Source organism: Clarias gariepinus, chromosome 3 (assembly GCF_024256425.1).
Source record: "Clarias gariepinus isolate MV-2021 ecotype Netherlands chromosome 3, CGAR_prim_01v2, whole genome shotgun sequence".
NCBI classification, from domain to species: domain Eukaryota; kingdom Metazoa; phylum Chordata; class Actinopteri; order Siluriformes; family Clariidae; genus Clarias; species Clarias gariepinus.
In genome coordinates this window covers 14,256,742-14,279,884 of record NC_071102.1, presented here as the reverse complement: position 1 = coordinate 14,279,884, position 23,143 = coordinate 14,256,742, and the positions used below count along the sequence as shown (strand labels likewise).

The 23,143-nt window shown below is 37.3% G+C and overlaps 1 protein-coding gene across 1 annotated transcript; it reads left to right on the top strand.

Moving 5' to 3' along the window:
- Positions 1–378: 378 nt before the first annotated feature.
- c1qtnf4 (C1q and TNF related 4) lies at positions 379–18,947 on the top strand. The gene is made up of 2 exons (XM_053491517.1): positions 379–511; positions 15,000–18,947. Exons 1-2 carry the CDS (start codon positions 481–483, stop codon positions 16,118–16,120), a joined length of 1,152 nt encoding a protein of 383 aa, XP_053347492.1. The 5' UTR covers positions 379–480; the 3' UTR covers positions 16,121–18,947.
- The last annotated feature ends 4,196 nt before the right edge of the window (positions 18,948–23,143 follow it).

Below are 23,143 nucleotides of genomic sequence, written 5' to 3'. Positions count from 1 at the left end.
TTTAACAGTACATTTAACATATATAATGTCAGAATTGTTTTTTTTTTTTTTGCTAAAAATCAGCTCTCAATGTTCACGCTCATTTCTGCTCTCACTAATATATACATTCTCTTCCGATTTATACCCAACTGATTAGGATAAGATGCATTAAATCTTAATATGAGCCCCTTTACACATATGTATACGCCCCCTGATATCACCCCAGATGGTCATTTCTTTTGTTCGTCCTCTCCAGAGTCCCCCGATCAGCTTGTAGCCCCCGATTTCTCTTAGATCCTCCAATGAATGCTTGACTCTCTTGGTGTGTGTGTGTGTGTGTGTGTGTGTGTGTGTGTGTGTGTGTGTGTGTGTGTGTGCACGCACACTATGCCTGCAGTTTGCCAGACATCAGCAGCAGGTTGAGAACAAACACGCAGAGAAAGGGAAGAGAGAGAAGAAGAGAAAGAGAAGAACAACACACAATACGACTAACTGAACTTTATGCACACATCCTTCTACCTACAAATCAGTGGTAAGTAATAAACAAACAAACAAATGTGATGTTTCTCTATCTATGTATCTGTGAATCTATGAATCCATCTCTTCATGTATTTGTATCTGTATTTCTCTGATCTGATCAGATCTGATCTGATGTGATGTGGATCACTGCATTGTATGGATTTTTATGGTCCGGTTAAACACACAATCAAAGCAATTACCTGTTTGTGCTTTCATTTTTGCATGTTTAATTCAAACTGTGAAGCTGATTAGAATCTCAAGGAGCTATACGATGAGAGGTTATCTGTAGACCTGTTTATAATCTCTGCATGCTACAGTATGTGATCTCCACTGCTTCTTTATCTCCACATCTCTATTCCTCACCCATAGGCAGTACTTTGTTGCTTATACTAAGTAGTAAATTTGAATTCAGAATAATGCACAAAAAGAACCTTGGATTTGGTATGAAGGGGATTCGAACATATACACTACATATATATGTATAAATGTGATATTAACAAAAAGCAATACATTCTGATCTGTTTTGTCCCTCAGACAAGACAATAAAATTGCCCTAAATACAACAAAGAAGGCTACTTAGCTCACAGGTGTGTGTGTGTGTGTGTGTGTATGTGTGTGTGTGCATGTGTGTGTGTGTATGTGTGCAAAAGATGAGACAGTGTGAGACTGCCAGCTCTCTGAGGATTAGTGCTATTTTTAAATAGCAGATAAATATGAGAAATTTCTTTCTACTTGTACTCGTGCCTTTAAACTGAAATGCATCTTTAACTGAGAAATTGGATCTGGTTAATAATCACACAGCCTTGGTATATTTTGATCTGAATGAAAAAGTAGAGCTGGAGGCAGCAAAGCACTGTATGTGATCTCATTCTTTGTTTCTACTCTACTCAGCTTTTTATTTTCTTGTTCTGTGATCCAACACTGCGGTTTATATATTTATAGTCCACAGTCCTATGCGGCATTAACTGCATTGCCTGGTAAAGATGAGAGGCAGTTATTAAGAATTGCATTCCAAAATTTTCCAGACAAAAAAAAAAAACTATTGTATGTGTAATAAATTATGCAGCTATCCTTTATTTTTCCCTATGGGTTAGCAATGAAAGAAAAAAAAAATCTGATTAGTAAAATTAGTGAAGCATATTTATTCTAACAAATTAGACCATTAGAAAGCATACTGCACTGGGAAATTAATAGCCGAATTGAAAATGTGTGGATGGGTGAGTCGCTAAGTGACTGTGTGTGAATGACTTTAATGACTCCATTTGTCTAACTCTCAGAGGACACACTTGTGGCTGTATTATGTTGCAGTTATATTTTTATGGACACATCCACTGCAGTTAATTATATCAAAATAGTACTTAATTAATTTGTTGTTGTTGTTGTTGTTGTTGTTGTTGTTTGGCAATACCAAAGTTATTTCAGGATTTTAAAAACATGTAAAATGTAAAGATTTATATAATGACCAGCTTTTTAATTTCTACATAATTACATTTAAATTCAAATTCAAATTTTATTTGTCACATACACAGTCATATACAGTATGATATGCAGTGAAATGCTTAAACGACCGCCCGTGACCTTATTAAAAAAAAAAAAAAAAAATACATATATATATAAAATATTTATTTTTGCATATTTTGTAAAACACAAAATATACAATATAAGAAAATATAAGAAAACCATCTGGTACATTTTATTTGAACAGGTCCTTGCTTTTGTGTTTGAGGGATTTGTATAACCAATAGTGCCTCCAAGGCTTCTACTTGGTTATCGTGTGTAAACCTGAGCAGTTCATCCTACCCAATTAAAATTCTCTCAGCAAGTGCATGTCTGTAATTTTTATACAAAGATGTGAGCTGGGAGGAAACCACAGTGCACTAGTATTGATTATTCTGCTACACTGAGTCTATTACTTGTCAAACCACAGTAATATCCGCTAAGCTGAGTAGTGACCGTTGGGAGAGTACAGTGGAAGGCCTAAGATCAAACATGAGTGTATATTGGTTGGTGTAAAAAATTTGATGATGATACAGTGGGTTATAGTATTAGTGATGGTTTCTTTATAGCTACAAGTAATGTATGTTCAAATCTTTTTAAGGTATATGTTAAGCAATTCACCAAAGTAAGTATGCTGTAAACATAAATAAACAATGAATGAACAAACGAATAAGAAAACAAGTGAACAAACAAAAAAGGAGAACAAATACACGTAGTTTGATCCGTGTAAATATATGTGCTCATATGGAAGCCGGGCGGCAAGGTGGATTGGTTGCTGTCGCCTTGCACCTTCAGGGTCCGGGTTCGATTCCCGGCCAGGTTCGATTACCGCCTCTGTGTGCATGTTCTGAGTTTGCATGTTCTCCCTGTGCTTGGTGGGTGCCATGCAGATTATCCTTGGCATTGCCTGTAGTGTGTGTATGTGTGCCCTGCAATAGATTGGGACCCTGTCCAGGGTGTACCCTGCCTTGTGCCATAGGTCCCCTGGGATAGGCTCCAGGCCTCCTGTGACCCTGTATACAGGATTAAACGGTATACAGTAGACGATGAGTGAGCGTAGCTGGTGTACTTTAACTTGGAGGCTTCAGGCTTCAAACTGTGTCTGTGTTTTTTTTTAGATATGTCAGGTAGACTAAAAGTTAACATTAATTTTATAATGGTCAAACTTCACCACAAGAGGAATATGGAAATGACGTCACAAAAAATTTAAACTCTCAAAATGAGAATAGTATTATTATTATTTTTCGATCATACAGTAGAAATAACCAAAAGCAACAATAAAACACGTGATCATGTGTATCTGTGCTATTTCTTTGCCTATGTGACCCATTTTGTATTTATATATATATTTTTTTGCTCAATGATGTTTGTATAGTTGTTTAAAATTGACTAAAATTCCGTTCATCATATTGCCTATTTCTTTCTGGAAAAAGGATGTAATTGTCAATCATGCACAATCCTGAGCCCGTTATATGTTTATTGAAAATGAATAAATAAATAATGGCTAAAATACTCTGAGAACACGTGACTCTGTAATAGAAATGGCAGTGTAGGAAACCTCATAGGTTATGATTATTAAAACAGTAACAATACTATACTTTTAGCAGAGCCTTTACAGTGGTATATGTTCAACATCATTTGACCACCGTAATGGCGTAACACCAGTGTAGCAGCAGTTGTGTCTTGTCAAAACAGGTCATTAAAGCTGTCACACATGACGGACATCATGACACCTTTGCTGAATGGCAGATCGCCGGAATCTACTAGGAGAACTGTTTAAAATAACAAGTAAACCAAATTCAGAATGAAAATCTTTCACAATAATGTACAACCACATTAAAGTTACATTCATTTGTCCCTTCAGGCAGTGACTATTCATTCCAATTAGTGAGGCAGTTCTTGTCTCATTCTGTGTCATGTTTTGACACTGGCCTAGTGTTTAATGATTCCTTGGCCTTACCTTACTGATCTCTAGTTAGTGTGGATTTTTATATTGAACTGTTCTGGTTTCTGATTGTGGGCCTTTTATAATAAATCTTCTTATACATCTACAGAGTTCTCCAGGTTACATTACTGCAGCTTGAAAGGAAGTGATGCTTTTATTGATTCCTGTGGTATGACATAGACCATATCCAATTCAATTAAAATTTTATTAATCACATACACAACCATACACATTATAACATGCAGTTTTTATTACATTATTGTCCATGACCTAAAATTGGAAAATTGCTTAAACTGCAAAATTAGTAAAAAAAAATTATTTAATAAATCAAAATGTAATATTTAATTAAAATACCTGGAAATTAAGTTATGACATTAAAATAGAAAGTCATTTTAATTAAAGAGGAACATGGTTTACAAAATGAAAGTGTAAACTGTAAAAAGTATGAAGATGTAATTACATTTTCAATTTAGACATACAGTATAATGTGGAATATGGCAGTATGATTAGACCTAACAATATAATGATAAAAGATGTGATTGTCCATGGCCTAAAGTGCATGTGCACCCATACACCTGCAGTGCTACATATCATGTGTTGTCATTAATAAATGTAAAATACCGTACCTTCTAAATACTTCTAATAAAACTAGAAGACATTCATCTAGATACATAAAAGTTAGGTTCTGTCTGTACATTGGTCAAAACCTTCTCTTTCAATGACATCTTTATGTTTCATACATTGGTGGACCTAAAACCAGTCTCAAAAAATGTTTCTCCCTGCCTGCCTGCCTGTCTCTGTCCAGCATCAAAATGCCTGGACAGAATTTAATGAAACTTTGGCATTAATTTGGTGTATCATAAATGCATCATGAATGAAATCAGCAGTTATGTGGCACATTAAGATACGTTTTAACAGCGTACTACACATGTTTCAAACTGTGGGTGCGTCTTAAATTGACTGCTTGAAACGTTACATTACTTATCTTATTACTTACTTTATCTTGCTGATATATACAGTATGACAGATACATGACACAGTTACGACAGCATTACATCACTCCACAACCCCTCTTAAACATTAGCCCTGTATGACAGGCACATGACAGAATAATAACATATGGAAAACATACAAAAATGGGCAACTACAGTGATTTCTATATAAATATAAATGTATAAATTTCATATTTATGAATAAATATAAACTATGCATCTGCAAGATACATCTATAACAACAATCACAAATAAATATGAACAAATGGCACAACAAAAATAATTCACGTATGTACTTTATCCAGGCTGAGTATTCCACTACAACATGCTATGCCATATATTGCTCAGCCATATTTAGACAAACAAAACTTATAAATAGTGTTTTTATACTCTGAGCAGCTCTTTAAAATGTGTTGGGGGAGGAGGACTAGAGAGGGATGGATAAAAATAAGACTCCAGCATGATCAGTAAGAAACAGGCTGCTATGACAACTCGCCTGTAAACAAACAGTAATACAGTCACTTTATTTTTACAAAGGGATATTATAAGAGTTATATATTTGGATATCACCCAGCCAGAAGAGTTCGAGAGAAATAGCCTGGTTAATATGACAGATATATGATTAATTCAGCATATACTTTCTGTGGAATTACTTTTTAATTTTTTATTATGTAAAATTAGAGGAAAATGAGTAGAACTGCTGTTACTGCTCAGCACATTTGTCCAGATTTCCTTCAACCTGTCATTAAAATGTCATTAAGCTGAAATGGCAACACTAAATTGTTCTGAGGATGATCAAGTGTGTATATGTGTGAATGTGTAAATGCTCTATTATATGACCAAAGTTTTTGGACACCTGCCTATCACACCCATATGTGGGGCCTTTTTTAAACTGTTGCCAAAGGGTAGAAGTATGTTGTTCTTAGTCTTTTATTTGATCCTGTCGAGTGGTCGCCAAAGCAAACCATCTAATACGTGCAACAACTTGGCACAGGTTTTAAGACAGACTAAGAGACTAGTTAAAGGCTCAGGAAACCTTTGCAGGTGTTTTGAGTTAATTAGCTGATTAGAACGTGACACCATGTGTCTCCAGTAGTGAACATTATTTACGATATTAAAATTTTCTGAAAACATTCTAAGAATTTAGGGTTTACATTATCCGTAAACCATAATCATCATAATTACAAGAAATAAACACTTGAAATTTATCAGTCTGTGTGTAATACTTTTTGAATTTAATTGCTAAAATAAAAGAAAATTTGATATTTTAATTTATTGAGATGTGCCTCTGTGTGTGTGTGTATATATATATATATATATATATATATATATATATATATATATATATATATATATATATATATATATATACACCTTCCAAACAATACATCTCTTCCCTTTACAGGCAGGCCGGAAAAAAACAGTGTCTATCAGATTTCCTGATAGTTCTGACAAAACACAAACCATGCTTTTCCCCTCTCTCAGTTTCACTCACAGGATCAGTTTTATGCCCAGTGTCCCATTCCATCTTTAAAGCCAGAATCAGTCACTCATCCTTTCCCTTAATAGATGTTTCCACTAAAGTTCCCTGTCTTACTTTCAGCCTTTGATACTCCCCAAGTGTCCATCATCAGCCCTGAGTATATATCTATTTAACCTCTCAGAGCAGATAAATCATACACTTACAGAATAAAAGGAAGTTATCAAGAGATGCTCAAAGCTCCACAGCTTTTAGGAGAAGTGACATACTCAACAGAGTCTCAGGACCAGAGAACGGTTTGACAGGTTAAACGGTACTGTGTAGCTCGAAAGGGAGTCATATTTGTCGCTCATGAGGACCTCCAAAAGTTGTTGTGTTTCTTGGCAACGGGAAAGATGCAACAGTACAGCACTGCTGATTTAAAACCATTAGGCATCCATCAGCAGATGAATCAAACATTGTTAGCAGATATATCACCTTGCATCATCTGCAGATTTATGTCCTTACCACTTATCAGGAAATAACAAACAAACAGGCTGCCTCCATGCAGAGGGCAAGCTTGCCAGGGTATATCGAGTAATTGGTAAAACACCACATTAAAATTATAGCGCCACGAGAAAATGGAAAAGTGTAGATGAATCAGAAAATGTCACAAACACAATTATCTCCCTCGCATGCCATGCCATGGGGTGTCCATGCATATAAACACTGGTCTGTAACATGAGGGTGCAAAAAAAAAAAGAATCTAATAATAACAATACTTCATGCAACAAGCAACACATTATGGTTGTTCTGTCTTCGGGATCATTTAGCAAGTCGGTGTGGAACTTGAGTTTCCTTTTAGGAAAAATTCCAACTAGGACCCAACCAATCTGAGACATTTAAAACAATAAATCGTCTAAAAACCATTAAGGAATCTTTTTCAATGTGTGTATGTAGTATGCATAATATGTCTCAGCCAATATGCAGTGTTGCACAATACAGGCCACATGTGATTATGTTAAAAACTTTCAGTAGGTAGAAATGAATTGAGAACTTCAACACGACATATAACATGGAACAAAGCATTTATAAACGTGATTGAGCAGCAGGGTGGTGTAATGGTTGGCATAGTAGCCTCGCACTAACAGGATTGAGGGTTTGATTACCATCTTAGGTCTCTGTGCTTTGTAGGTTTCCTCAGGGTACTCTGGTTTTCTCCCACAGTCAAAAGTCATGAACAATTAGCTACCTGGCATTTCCAAATTCAATGTAGTGTGAGATTTTGCTCGGGTGATTAACTGGCACCCCATCCAGGGTGTACCCTACCTTGTGCCCTGAGTCCCTGGGGATAAACTCCAGGCCTTCTGCGACCCAGAATACAGAATAAAACGGTATAGAGAATGAGAGTGTGAGAGAGTGAGTAAACAATTGTTTAGGGTAGCATTAGGCTTACGTAAAATCAGTAGCCAATTAAAACAAACACTAATATTTAAAAACCAGTGGCAGCTCATCCTGCGGAAAAGAGCCCACAGCGTTAATTTAATATTATATATAATAACATATAAGGAGGAAAATTATACTTTGTGGAAAATAGTAGACTTTGAACTTTTAACAATATACATTTAAAGTGAGTCACATTACAACACCATAAGTGGTAAAGTGCCTATTATTTGAAGATCACTAGTTCGATTCCCAAATGATGCTGTAGCCTCCCGCAGCAGTGGACCTGGAGAGAGCTGATTGGCCGAGCTCTCTCAGCGGGGTGGGATTGGATGAACTCAGCGCTCTCATATCAATCACGGGTTCACAGCCAACAACAGGCATCTGTGAGCTCAGGCAAGTGGAAGGAGCGGATAGCACTGATATATTGTGCCATCGAGTGTGTTACAACGATGCAATTGGCTGGCGTGACATGGTTCGGGAGGAAACACGTGATAGTCTGCGGTCCTCCCTGACTGGTAGTAGCACGACTAAATTATGGAGAAAAAAAAATCCCACAGCATTGGCCCTTTCTGCTAGTGCTGAAATTTTGATGAATGCTACAATCTGTTATGCTTTTCTGTTATCTGCAGTAGTTTTAGATAAAACAGCATTAGCAGAGAGCAGGGAGTACACAAATGAAGAATTTAATTAGCTGTCAAAAATCCCTTTAAAATTCAATGCACATCAATGCATTTTAAACCACTATGATTTTGCTTATGTTATGTGTATAATAATAATAATAATAATAATAATAATAATAATAATTTAGTACTTCTTTCTGAGTAAAATAGTATTCCGCCTGAGTTCCTTATGAAAGTTAAATGATTTGCTTTAAGAAAAGTAAAAAAAAAAGAGAGAGAGGGAGAGAGAGAAAAGTGTCAGTCAAAGATCCCTGAGCATTTTGCTCTTTCAGAATCCTGGGTTTGAGTGTTATGTGTTGTATTATTATTATTATTATTATTATTATTATTATTATAGATGTAAACACAAATCATACTGGTTTAAAATGCATTGATGTGTACTGAATTTTTGACAGCTAATTACATTTTTTATTTGTGTAATCCCTGCTCTCTGCTAATCTATGTGGTTGTTTTTTTTTTTCTAAAATATTCTCAGCTGGGCTAACCTTGTGCCTCAACACTACAATAAGAAATACCAGAACTATCCAGACCCTACCAGGCACAGCCTATTGCTTCATGCGTTTAAGACTTTGATTCAATCCTTGTCTTAGGCAGAGATATAGTTCCTATTTGCTGATCCCTAACTAATTAAAATCCTGATTGAATTAGATGTGGAACAAGTGCAGATGTTTTTAGATATCTGTATTACACCATATAATAAAACGATTAACATCCTACCATATTCAGTGGCATGTATAAACTGCTGAGATGCCCCGGTTGACCTTGAATTTGGAATTATATGGTGAGAAAAAAAATATTTAAGTGCCTGTGAAGGGGATAATTATTGAAGCACGAATTAGGGCTGGAACATTTAGTCACTGTTCAACTGGCTTGAAACAATGTGTGATGAAATGTGATGAAAGTGTGAAATGCATCAATTAAGAAGGTTGAAAATGGTAGTAGAGTGTATCCATTACATGATGCTTATGTATTAGTGTGATATGTAAGAAAAAAAAAGATCTGTTCCTCAGGGGACGGAAAATATTAGTGCAGAATGTAATCAGCCCTTAGCCAGAATAGTCCATCAGGAACAATATAGAGAAGGATGTTATGGCAGTGTTGCAGCGCATGAACATGAAGAGGGTCATTACATAAATTACAAAATTCGAGCATTCAGTCGGGCCAAACCCCTGAGCTAGAGCGAAATGAGGAAAAACTACATGGTCAGATTTGTCATCCTTTACCAGTGCGAGAGGGCTTGTGTGGTGGTAGAACAGTCTGACCTCAATTACAGGAGTTCAGTAGCTCTGTTATATTGTCCGAGGCATAGTGCTGGCAAGGTTTGGGTGCACTCGTACCCTTAGAGAGACAAATCACTGCAAATTAAATAATGTTATACTGACTGATCACTTTTCAACGACCAACATCAAACCACCGATCGAGGGAATATATTAGGAAGAAGTGATAAATATCCATCTCTCCAGTACAGCTCCAGAGACTTGCAGAGAGTGTGCTAAAGATGAACTTTTTGGTCTTTTGTGCTGACCCAACACTTCATTAAAGCACATGGTTTTTAACTTGTCACTTGCCTGTATGTACAGCTCTATCCATCCTCCCATATTTTTATGTTCTTCTTTATCTCTGCATGTGTACTGTATGTTCTTTCATGTTTGTCGCACTTTTGTCTGCCCCATGTGACAGAGCTTACTTACTCTAGGGGGATTCCCTGGACTAAGATATTTCATGCAATCTAGTGGTGTATGACTTAACGCCTGAAAGTCCCAGACATTTAAGTACTGATCTGTTGTCATGGTAACTCAATTCTTTTCACTTTTCTTTTCTATTCTCAACGTCAGGCTTGTTAACCTGTGTGTTCGTTCATGTACCTTCAAAAGACTTGCAAATGTTTTTTTACCAGCAAGTCAGGAGTAAAATTTCCGTTAAAGATCTTCAAATCATTGGATCAATAAGATTTATCTGCTGCATAGTGTCTCTGACATGCACACTTGAATTTTTGAATAATGAATGTTCTAATTTTATGTCTACAGTGTATACAATCCCGTAGAAGGGAACATATTGTTATGTCTAAGCATGTATTTTGTGCCAATGAGGATAAATGAAGCTTCTGAACTTTTTGTCTATATTTTCATAACACACGTTCGTTACATTATAGCGCTGCATCATCATAATGCTGGTTTGCAGTCAGTATAAGGTATACCCTGAACAGCAAATTATGACCGTGGGATTGTTATGGGCGACAGTCAATTTGTAAAAAGAGGAGTATTTTAAATTCTACAAAAAAAAAAAGCAGTATTATCAAAATAGGAGAATCGGGTGCATTTCCTCTGGACATGGAGATTAGGCTAATTGGTGTTCCCAAATTGCCATTAGTGTGTAAATAAATGTGTGTAAATGTGTGTGCCCTGCCATGCATTGGCATTCTGTCCAGGGTGTACCCCACATTGTGCCCTAAGTCTCCTGGGATAGAATCCAGTATACACAATAAAGCGGTATAAGACGGAGAGTGAGTGAGCGAGTAATCCTACAAGCTATTAATAAAGTGATACGCACAGTAAAGCAAGCAGTCAGTGGAACACGGTATGCAGTTTAATTGGCTTCAACTGTAAAGATCAATTGCCTGCACATACATTTCTTATAAATACTGGTTTTAACCAGGTCCCATGCTATTGCTACCAGAGTTTTTTTTTTCTCATCAAAACCTAAAGGTCAGATGAAACTGGTTCTGGTTTTTTTTTTTCCTCTTCTAATGCTTCATTGCCTATATATTCTACATATTCTAAAATTTTATTTGACTTACTAGTTTACAATTTATTGGAGCCTGAACATGCAACTGAATTCACAGTTTAAAAAATGAATTCATGTTTCCTCAAAAGGGAGGCATTTTGTATTCTGCAGGCAGAGCAGTTCACAGCAGTCCACAAGTGTCATTGTGAACATTGAGAGTCGACTCGCATGCATGAGATGTCTTTTTTTGGTAGATGTAAGCAATACTGTTATCCTTACAGTCTAATGCTGTTTCTATGGAAACCTCTTCCAGCATCTGACCCACTTGCTAGCTTAAATGGCGATTCATTTGATTGAACCACGAGGAGGAAACGCCAGAGTGACTGGAAAGAACAAGTGCACTGTAGCATGTTGATGTATGTAGTCAAGTCTAAGTATCAGTGAAGTCTAATTGTAGGTATTGAGCACCACCAGGATGAGTTTATACATTTTATAATGTGCAATGTTATTTTGTTCAGGAGAAGGCTAAATAAGATATCAGCTAATTTCAGCCGTAGCTAGGAAAAGTGAAATGAGTAATGCCCATAATAGTGCAAACATTTTCTTTTAAAAGGAATTGCAGCAAGCCTTTGGGAATTGAAAACAGAGCCAAATGATCTGACTCACTAGAAAGAGAATCTCCATTACTACAGTCCACACACTAAATGATTCTGTAGCTATTCTTACTTAAAGCCAGGCAGCTCTGATCTGTAAAACTAAAACTTATGGTACAAAGCTGTATATGCTATAAGCCAAAAAGTATGTGAATACTTCACCATCACACCCATGTGCTTGTTGAAACTCCCATTCCAGATTTAGTGCCTGTTTGCTGTTATGTGAGGTGGTATCAAAACATTTCGAGTCGCAGATGGCAGCACAAGGCTGCACACACAGTCACAGGGAGCACCAACCTTCATAAGTCAGTGTGCCAAAACACATCGTCCTGTGTACATCACAAGCTATCCAACTGGTGCTATTTTGAACACGTGCATTACCAAGTCTAGATAAGAACAAAGATAGAACAAAGAACGGACGTGAAATTCTTTGTGATTCTGGGCAAATGTACCACAGAGACGTTTGACATAACAAATGATTCATTTTGCAATTAGTCTTTTGAGGTATTTTGCGCTTCAAGAGTGGAAAAACACCACCCATATGTCAAGGATCATGGTAAACTTGTGTGTACAGGTATGACCCCGTGATCCCAGTCTTCACAGTGGATCATCTCCACAACTGGAAACAGACGAGGCAGGTCCGCAACTCAATCAAGTGCATGCTCATTTATCGAGAATTCATTCCCATTTATGGTCGTACTATGCAGTATTAAACAAATACTGCATAGTACCCAGCAGTAATACCCAGCAGTGTTGGGGGACGTTACTTTTTCAAGTAACTAATTACATTATAAAATTACTGTCTTCAAAAAAAAAGTAACTAGTTCGAGTACTTTTCCATTGCAGAAAATAAAAACTCCTTTGTGATTCCTTATGCATGTTGTTTTAGTCAAAACCTTTATAATTATTCTACCATCATCACTCAGTGAAGTTTGGCACAATCTGTTAACTACTAATACCCCTATCTCACCTACGCGGTTTCACACGGTGGCCATAAGTACGGTTCATCATGATTCATCGCGAGATTAGGTTTCCATCTTTTCGCGCGTCGTCTTATAGTCAAACCATATAGGTGAGATAGGGGTATAACAGGAGGAATAACAGAGGGGGGGGTGGGTTATTGGGGGCGGGGCTCGTTGGATGACGTTTACACACACACACACACACACACACACACAAGCTAATGGATTGGAAAATGACTGCTGTCTGGCTCACGGATTACATAAATTTTCTAAATAACGGATTACATTTTTTTAAAAATAACTGAGTACTTAAATGGCGGACCTAATGCGTTAGATTACTCGTTACATCAAAAAAATAATTCAAGTACTTTGTAATGTGTTACACCCAACATTGACCCCCAGTGTTCTAATTCATGCCAAAGGTGTTGAATATGGTTGAGGTCAGGACTCATTGTAGGACACACTTTGGCAAACCATATCTTCATTGAGCTCCAGCATATACGCTCATGTCCATCCTCAAGGAAACTATGTGGGGAAGGCCGACATATGGGTGTGATCATCATGTGTCTGTATAGTTTTGGCCATACAGTGAACATACAAAATGGATTCATATTCCAACATACAATAAACATGACAGTTGCATATTTTGCTCATTTAGACAAAATCCTCAATTAAAGTACATTATTATTGTGACATACTTCAACTCCCGCTTACTTTTCTGGAATCTCAAGAGAGCTCATTATAAAAATCTGATCTCTATTATTATTCATTGTTTTGGGTCCATGCTTCAGCCTCTGTGCTGGCGGGAAACAGTTCTCAGTGGCTGACTGATGCTGTGGCAATTCTAAATGCTTCTTTGATTAGAACAGAGAATCGGGTGCATCTTACACGCACAGATTTAGGTGAAAAATACTTTGTTTTATATACCTGCTTTTGTACTATTTTAGAAATGACCCTGCTTTGTTTGATAGTTAGGCTACTTTGATGTCTTGACTCCATGATGGAAGGAAAAAAATCATTTAAAAGTATTGTTCTCTTTAAAAATGATTATACAACTGAGAACGCATGTTACGCAATGGTGTTGAGTCAGCTTCTGTTACTGTTTATTACTCTGATCCAGCATGTATCTCATTAAACTCCCTTCTGCAGGCAAGGGAAGGAGGCCAACACTGCTATTAGTGTTCTTGTAGTACAACAGTGACCAAAGGCAATAATATCCTGTGTTTGATCTTACCCTCTGCTGCACTTGCTTCTATGATAGCTGTTTATCAAGACCTAGTCTAGCTGCAACTCCTTGGTATATATCCTGAAATCTTTAGGTTCATCTGTATGTTTAGAGAACGTCAGGTTTTTTCTATAGTTACATGTCAAATAAATCCTAATTAAAAGCACAATAGTGGCATAGTGGATTAGTGGTTAGCACTATTGCCTTGGACCTCTAGGGTCTGGGTTTGATTCCCACTGCGGGATCTATGTGTGTGGGGTTTTCTCTGTGTTCTTCAGTATTAGACCACAAGAGTAATTTAAAAAATGAGTTGCAGCATTATTGAATGTCCAAACTATCTATTGTGCTTTTACTCATCAAGTTCCTGGAGGAAATCCATCAAGCACTGGGAGATCATGCAAACTCCATGCACACAGACCACGATGTGGGAATCAAACCCAAACCTCAAAGGGTTAACCACATCACCGCCGTGCCACCTCATTATTTATTTTTTTCATCTTTCTTGATAATAGTGTTGTGTTTTGATTATTTTCCATGCATTAAAGCATAAAAAGATGCATGTGCATGTGCAGTTGATTGTCCCTTTTCACATGGTCATTCTTTACGAGTAATAATCATATCAAGTCTGACAATAAGCCATAAAGATTTATAATAAATGTCATAAATAAATAATCCTTAAGTTCATGAGTTACATGTAGGCATTTGCCCTTATGCAGAGTGACTTACATTTTAATCTTATTATATATCTAAGCAGTTGAGGGTTCAGGGTCTTACTCAAAGGCCCAAGCGGGACAACTTGGTGGTTGTGGGATTTGAACCTGCAACCTTCCGAACCGTAGTCTAACGCCTTAACCACTGATCCAAAACTGCATTTTCTTCTTGATCCAGCTCATACGTTTCTCTTTTTTTTCCCAACAGGAGTGATGCTGCCAGGTGCCAGCTCTTTGCTGTTGTTTGCTTTGTGTCATGGCGTGGCTGTATGGGCTTTTGCACGGATGCCTGATGCAGTGGAGCTGCGTTCTGCATTTTCCGTTGCCCGCACTACTAGTATGGAGGGCGGTCCAAAGATGGTTGTCACCTTTGACAAGATCTATGTGAATATTGGCGGTGACTTTGAGCCGAAAACCGGCTTATTTCGCTGCCGGATCCCTGGAGCATACTACTTCTCCTTCACCGTGGGGAAGTTCCCACATCGGGACCTGTCAGTGATGCTGATGAAGAACAGGAATGAGGTGCAGGCAATCATCTATGATGATAATGGGGGTGAGGAACGTAAGGTCCAGAGTCAGAGCGCCATGCTGCAGCTTGACTTCGGCGACACTGTCTGGCTACGTCTCCATGGTGACCCACGTTACGCGATCTATAGCAACACTGGGCACTACACTACGTTCAGTGGATACCTGATTTATCCAGATATATATACATTCCAAGAACACAAGGAACAGATGAATGAGGACCAAACAACAGTACTTAGTCACCACACACCAGAGCAAGTACACATAGACAGCAGAGTAACTGAGGAAAAGAAAGAAGAAGAGATCACTGATGAGCGGAGGGATGTTGAGGAGGAGGAAGACCAGAGGTCTGCTTTCTCAGTTGGTCGTACCCAAAGCATTCTGGGCATAGATAAAGGCTATCCTGAACACAAGCCAATAATATTCGACACTGAATTTGTCAACATCGGTAATGACTTTAACGTGAGTTCTGGTGTTTTCATATGCCGTGTGCCTGGAGCCTACTACTTTTCATTTAATGCTGGGAAGCTTCCACACAAGACCCTTTCTGTGAAGCTGATGAAGAATCACTTGGAGGTCCAGGCCATGATATATGATGACAGCGACACAGAGAAGGCCTTGCAGAGCCAAAGCCTGATGCTGCAACTGAAAAAAGGAGATACAGTGTGGCTCTACAGTCACCAAAGAGAAGGATTTGGTGCATACAGTAATCATGCGAAGTACATCACCTTCACTGGATTCCTGGTGTACCCAGAGCTCTCCCACATTCACCTTCAGCAGCGAAAGCAGGATAGGGGGATTTAGGAGGAACCAAGGCACAGGTCTCTGTCTTTGTCTGTGATCAGAGGTCAGAAAGACAGAGGGTTGGTCTGCATGTGGACTGCATCCAAATAAATTCTTTCACTCTGTCAGCTCTTGTGAACTCATGCAGGGAAACCTAAAGTTGTGATCTTTTGGTTCTGTTCTGTTCGGACTTTGCAGTTTTTTCTGCTTTTTTATTTTTGAGAAAGTACAAAAGCATATTTTAAAATATCACAAAAAAGTTTGAGATATTGTGGGCAAAAAAAGAAAAATGTTGCATATAGTGTCACCATCTCCAATGAGATCTATGCACTGAAAATGCCTTGAATTTTCAGCAGTTCATAAACAAAAACTTGTGACATTTCAGTGTTCATAGTTAATAGCACAAAATCAAAACGAATGGTAAAAGTGATATGATAAAAGGGTAGAGTGCCGGGGCTGTGTTCACAACAAGCTAAAAGGACTTAATTGTAAGTCAAAAGCAATTAGTAACTGACCTGTTTGTGAGAGGAAAAAAAATTAAGGATGCTTTTGATCCTAATTTAAAAAATTCTATATTAGTCAAAAAGTAATTAAGAAATGGAGTTGCAGAATAACTGGAACCTGGGAGAATGACCATGCCTCGAGTGTAATCTCCTTCTTTTTAGTTAAGTGTCTCCAACTCTTTAATTTCTTTACTGGTGATGGAGTTTCTGCACTCACTACCTCCCATCCACTCTCTACTATTTAGTAAATCCTACCAAAGACTATTTAATTGAGGGTCTAGCTATGGTTCGCCTACAGTCTCAGTTATCACCTCCCCACTTTTCCATCTGTAATCACTCTCCAGTCCATATACAGTTGGTACAGTACACAGTTAAATGAATCAATGTTCCCCCAGGAGCATAATGCTACATGAATTAGGTTTAAAAAAAAAAAAAAAAGTTTTTGAATGGTTATGGCTTACAGCTAATGAAAACCCAAAATTCATCCCAGAAAAAAAATATATTCCTTAAGACCAATTAACATTTGAAAGATTTTTAATACAGAAATGATTGAAAAGTATGCATGTGTACAAGCACTCAATACTTGCTCAGGGCTCACTTTGCATGAACACTGCAGCAATGCGGCGTGGCATGGAAATGATCAGTCTGTGGTACTGCTGAGGTGTTATGGAAGCCCAGGAGTGGCTTGACACAAGGAATGCGGGAGTCATATCCCATGTACTGGATACGTCTGTGTGTGGTGGCTCTTAAAGCACTGACTCCAGCTGTTGTCCACTCCATGTCAATCTCCTCCAAATCCTTCCATTCAACTTTGCATACATGTGCTTGGATACAGCACTCTGTGAACAGCCAGCTTCTTTAGCAACTCACTTTTGTGTCTTACCCTCCATGTGCAGGGTCTCAATGATCGTCAACTTTCAAGTCATCAGTCTTCCAACTTCAATTGTGTAGCCCACTGAACCAGATTGAGAGACCATGTAAAGGCTCAGGAAACCTTTGCAGGTGTTTTGGGGTAATAAGCTGATCAGAGTGTGACACCATGAGTCCCCAGTATTGAACCTTTTCACAATATTCTAATTTTCTTAGATACTAAATTTTGGGTTTTCATTAATTGTAAGCCATAATCATGGATGGGTTCCCTGTTGAGTCTGGTTCCTCTCAAGGTTTCTTCCTATTACCATCTTAGGGAGTTTTTCCTTGCCACTGTTGCCGTTGTCCTTGGCTTGCTCATCAGGGACAATTTTATCATTTTTAATCATACACATTTACATTTCATAAAGACTTCATAAAGGCTTTGCGACAATGTCAATTGTTAAAAGCGCTATACAAATAAAATTTTATAGACTTAAATTGAATAATCATTCAAATTAATTAAACACTTGAAATATTTAGGTCTGTTAGTAATGAATCTATAGTATATATCAGTTTCACTTTTTGAATTGAATTAGTGAAATTAATAAACTTTTCGATTATCAAACTTTTATTTTCGATGGGAAAAGTTCAATCAAAGGTTTGTGCAATCAAAAAAGTGCAATCAAAAGTTTCATGCCTAAGTAAACACTTTTCAAGAAAAAAAATCTTTAGATAAGCTCATGTTTGTGAATACAGCCCCTTCTCCAATTCCAGTTTTTAGTGGAAATAGCAATCAGCAATGCAAAGTATGGAAAAAGTGGGAAACTTGCATGCAACTCTAGTTCACTGATGAAAAAAAAAGTTCACAGTACTTGTTTTGCATGTGGTGTATTGTTGACTTCTATGAAACAGTTCTTTGGAGTTTTGTTGGTATTTCCCTTGCACATAGTGTGTACACATTTTTGGGCAACTTTAAAAGTGGCATTTATATATGTAATTGCTGGGATCACCAACTCGCTATGAACATTGTACATGTTTTGCTAAAATGACCACAGTAATAATTTCCCAAAAGAATACATTCCTTATCACTATGGAAAATAAGCAGTTATTTAAAAACCATATTTCACAAGTTTGCTTGATTCTCTAGAATAGTGCATGCTCCTATTGAGAACTTGTTAATATAATAATAACAAAAAAAGCACACATACCACATGTGCACAATTCCACACTGGGATATACTTAATTTGTTTGATGTCTATCCATTTATATTCTTGTGAATGTTCACATTTTTGTTCTGTGACTGGTGTCATAGTGATTCACCCTGTAATATAAAATCATACAAGAAAAATTTGTGAATATACTGAGATTGACCCTTTGACTAACAAGTTTATGTTTATGTGGTCTGAGTTCTGCTAAGATTGTATCTCTTACGGTTATCTGTGAATGTTTTTTTGTGAATGACACCAAAGTGAATAAAAAGTGGCTGTAAACAATTTTGAGGTCCTGGAAATTTCATCCATCTAGGAATCCTCTGTAGTCCAACTGTAGTGGAACCCAATGGTAATAACTGTAGTATTTATTCCTGAAAATTAGGAGTATATAATTTGGTACAAAAATGTTTGTATAAAGCGGCACTTTCTTTGTTTGTTCAACATCTCAAGTTTGTGAGCACGGAGTTTGCATGTTCTCCCGTGTTTAATGGGTTTCCTCTGTGTACCCTGGTTTCCTCCCACAGTTCAAAGACATGCAAATTAGGCTAATTGGCATTTCCAAATTGCCTGTAGTGTGTGGTTGTATCTGCCTTGTGCCTTACGTCTCCTGGAATAGGCTCCAGCCCTCATATGATAAAACATATGACATATGCATATGATATTGTTGAACCAGTTTAAAAAGAAAATTGTAAAACCTGCAATAAGTGGCTACTAAGAAAATTAATCTAAAACATAAGTGTAACTCAGAGAAAGTCAGGCACAACAGTGGAATTGATATGCCATTCTACATATTTTTATTTTACAGAAAACTATAGCATCCACCGTCTATTATAGGGGTGTAGGACTGATTTATGTTTTTTTGCTCTCACTACCTGGGAGATTTTGTATGAGAAAAGTAATAAAACTACCAAAATGTATACTGTAAATGGATGCTCAAAGTGATGTAGAAGAAAAGCTCAATATTTGTGCAAAAAGTCTTATCCAAGGCTGCTTAGTCTGAATAGGAAGGTACTTCTGCATGAAGATCCATGAGTCATTAGGAAATAAGGGTCTAAATTGTGGTTTAAAGCACACATTCACTGAGCCTGAAGCTCATGCATTAGTGTAAGTGTTGTTCAGGTGACCGGGAAGGTTAACACAAAGCTAACATTAATGCAGTAAGAACAGGCCATTAACAACTACACAGAGCAGGTTATTATCATATGGCTGCAGTTAATAAACATCTCATTACAAAGACTAATTCACACTGGAGGTTTTGTCGGTCAAAAACCACAGGCACTGGCACACAGAGAATAAAGGGATCTGGTCAGATGAGTCATCCTCCACCATACAAGCAGGAGAAAGTGATGTGACGTCAAAGCCAACAGAACAGTACAGACCCGAAAGCTTGGCCACTACAGTGAGAGCTAAGATGAGAGGACATCATGCTGTCATGATTTGAGTCCATTCTGTTGACCGATACAAAGCACTTTTAGAGCAACGTCTTATATTGTGCCATCACCAATAGTGGAGATATATTTTTGGAGGAAACATGTACAGTTCCAGAGGTATGTAACTTTATAGTTTAAAACCTTATTAATGCTCATATAAACAGGAGGAGAATTGAACCCGTGACTTTGCACAAGAAATCTGGTGTTTATGCAATAAAACTGAAAAATAATTAAAGGATGGGTTTATGTGACCCTGAAGTCGACTATTTTTCCCATAACAGGACAACACAGAATGCCCCCCCCCCCCCCAACTCTCTTTCTCTCATATTGCAAGAAAAATTAATATTGAATGATCTTACATTGTGGAAAATCTGCTGTTACAAAGCAACGATAATGAAGACTCATTAAATGTCACCGTGCCAACAATTATTTATTTTGCTTTGTTAAGTAATAGCAATTGATTTTAGTTTGCATAATATGGAGCAACCACCACATAATTCCCTGCATGACTGAGTGCATTACTATGAATAGGTAAGTTGCTGTTAGAGCAGAGAAAAACAATTCACACATTCTAATTTTGTCAGAAAAGTCAAGTGCACCGTGGCATAAATTTCAATAAAACAATTTATAGTAACAGGCTTATACCATTTGATCCAAAACCACTAGACTAAAAAGAAAAGGGACAGTAACAGCTTTAACATCTTTACTCGGTGCATCTCTAAGCTTACCCTGATCCACTTCTAATCTGCCGTTATTGTGAGTGCTTTCCCCATCTCTATTAGTGTTTGCTTCTTGTCTGTTTCCCCTCCATTCCCCAAGGTCATGTTGCAGGATGTCGCCTCTGCTGAAAGAACCATTAGCAGGTATCATCAGCTCAATCAGGATCTTGTACTTTCCTTAAGTAAATCCATTTACAAACTAGTTACAAATGTCATAAAACTTTTCTCAGAATAATACTAAAACTCTGTTCAGCAAACACTACTTTTTATGTTTCTTTTGCACTAAAGCAGTAGATTTTTTTTTTTTTTTTTTTTTACATCTTTAACATTAGACCTTGTACATTTGCAAAATGATCATACATACTTCTAGTTCTAACCATGCTTACAATCATGTAGTAACAGGTTTGGAATCGCAGAAACACACCACAGTGGCACAGTGGCTTAGTGATCGGCACCATTGACTTGCCTCTGGTGTTCGTGCATTTGGATGTGCTTTTTGGATTTTCCCCAGACGTTAGGTGTAGGTTCAATGACTCTCCCAAATTGCCCACAGTGTGAGTTTCTGAGCTTGTGCCCCTGCAATAGGTTGGCATCCCATCTGGGTGCTAGGCCAACCAAGACCTGACAAAGGATAAGAAGGATGGATGGATGGAGGCATGGATGGATTTACACACCACAACTTAAGTCAAGAAAAAAGTCTTGACAGGTCAAGGTCACCGGCTGACCAAAGAGGTTAGAGCCCAGTACAAACCAACTGGCAGAGAAAGTGAGATACTGAGAAACCAGTAAAATAAACTTTAATGATTTTGTGTACATTAGTTGTTGAGCTGTCCATTAAATAGCCGGCTAATGGAATTGTTAATTTCTTTGAATTTTAGTACATAGAATATGTACATGACCTAAGGTGTGTAAATCCCCTCATCGTTAATGCTATATGTTTTTGCATGTTTATGCATATTTATGCATCTTTTGTTCTGTGTTCAAGCTGGAGGAAAAAAAAGCGCATGCAGATTAAATAACTAAATACTACAGATGCATGCCCGGATTTTGGCTTGATCTTTCATAAAGTAATTTCTCTTGCAAATATAACAGATTCTGTGATGACTGCATACAAGCTCTCGAGAGGCACAGCATTAAGTACCTTATCATCCGGAGATCAAGGGCTTGAATCCCGATACAGCCATCTGTAGGTGGGAGTCTAGCGAGCAGGTTGGCCATGCTCTCGGAGTGAAGGGGTCCAGTTTCACATTAATCACAGCAGGAACAGGCAATCACCTGCACTTTCTTCCTTCGGTTTTAATATCCACTGTGTGCATGTATGTACACTATTTAGATAGTATGTCTGAATGTGTGGCTGTGTTTTTTGGGGGTTACATTTTTAACAATTTTAGTTAGTTAATTAAGTAGATTAATATTAATAAAATAATATTTAACTTTGTCTTTCTGCCAAAATGAAAAGGAAAAAATCTCAGAACTATATGCGTCAGTTCATAATCACATATCCTTTGTTCTAGGTAAAGAATATTGAATTGCATTGTAGGGTTTTATAAATTATCACTTTATTGACAGATGATCAAACCCACATGTATCAGTTTACAGTGCCCTGTTATGCTCACAGTAATCAATTCACTTTACTGCAGATTTTACCATAATTTCTTATAAAAGCAAGAAATAAATTAATGACTACTTCTGATAGTTAGAACAAAATCTAGTCTGGTTAACAGGTTGCCCAGCTTACTGTTATTAGCAGGAGTTAAAATTGAATTTGGCATGTGGGAGAACCCCTAAAACCCAGTGTGGATTTGCAGCGGGGAATATGACTCACCTCAACATGAGTGAAAATTAGTTTAGAGCCACATGTAGGCTCATTAGTTTTGAGACAAAAGCACATGCAAGTTTTCAAGGCTTTTTTCCCCTCCATAATTTATTTCAGAAACTTTTTTTTTATTCTAGATGATTCATTACGCAAATTGCAATATTCTAAACCTTTACAGCTCTGAGAAAAATGAGTTAGAATAGGAAGGTCACACTTAAAAAAAAAAAAAAAAAAAAATTGCAATCGGTGCAAAAAAAAAAAAAAAAAACTAAACATAACCCAAAATTTTGTAACACACCATGCTTCCAAAATGAAATATATTGGTGCTATATGTATATGATTCCTAAATATGTGTTTTTCCTAACACACCCCTTTCATTTGTGTCAGGGACATATATAGAGTATACACAGGGATATATATAGAGAGTAGCTTCATGGGAGGAGAAAAGGAGGCGGGAGGAGGGAGAACATCACAGATCTCAAGCTGTGAACAAATCAATGAGGAAGCACAGTA

Bases quoted from the DNA above. Each gene is read 5' to 3' on its own strand.
- c1qtnf4 (XM_053491517.1), top strand. From the start codon at position 481: ATGCACACATCCTTCTACCTACAAATCAGTG. The intron at 512-14,999 runs GTAAGTAATAAA...TTTTCCCAACAG, and splicing joins CTTCTACCTACAAATCAGTG to GAGTGATGCTGCCAGGTGCC.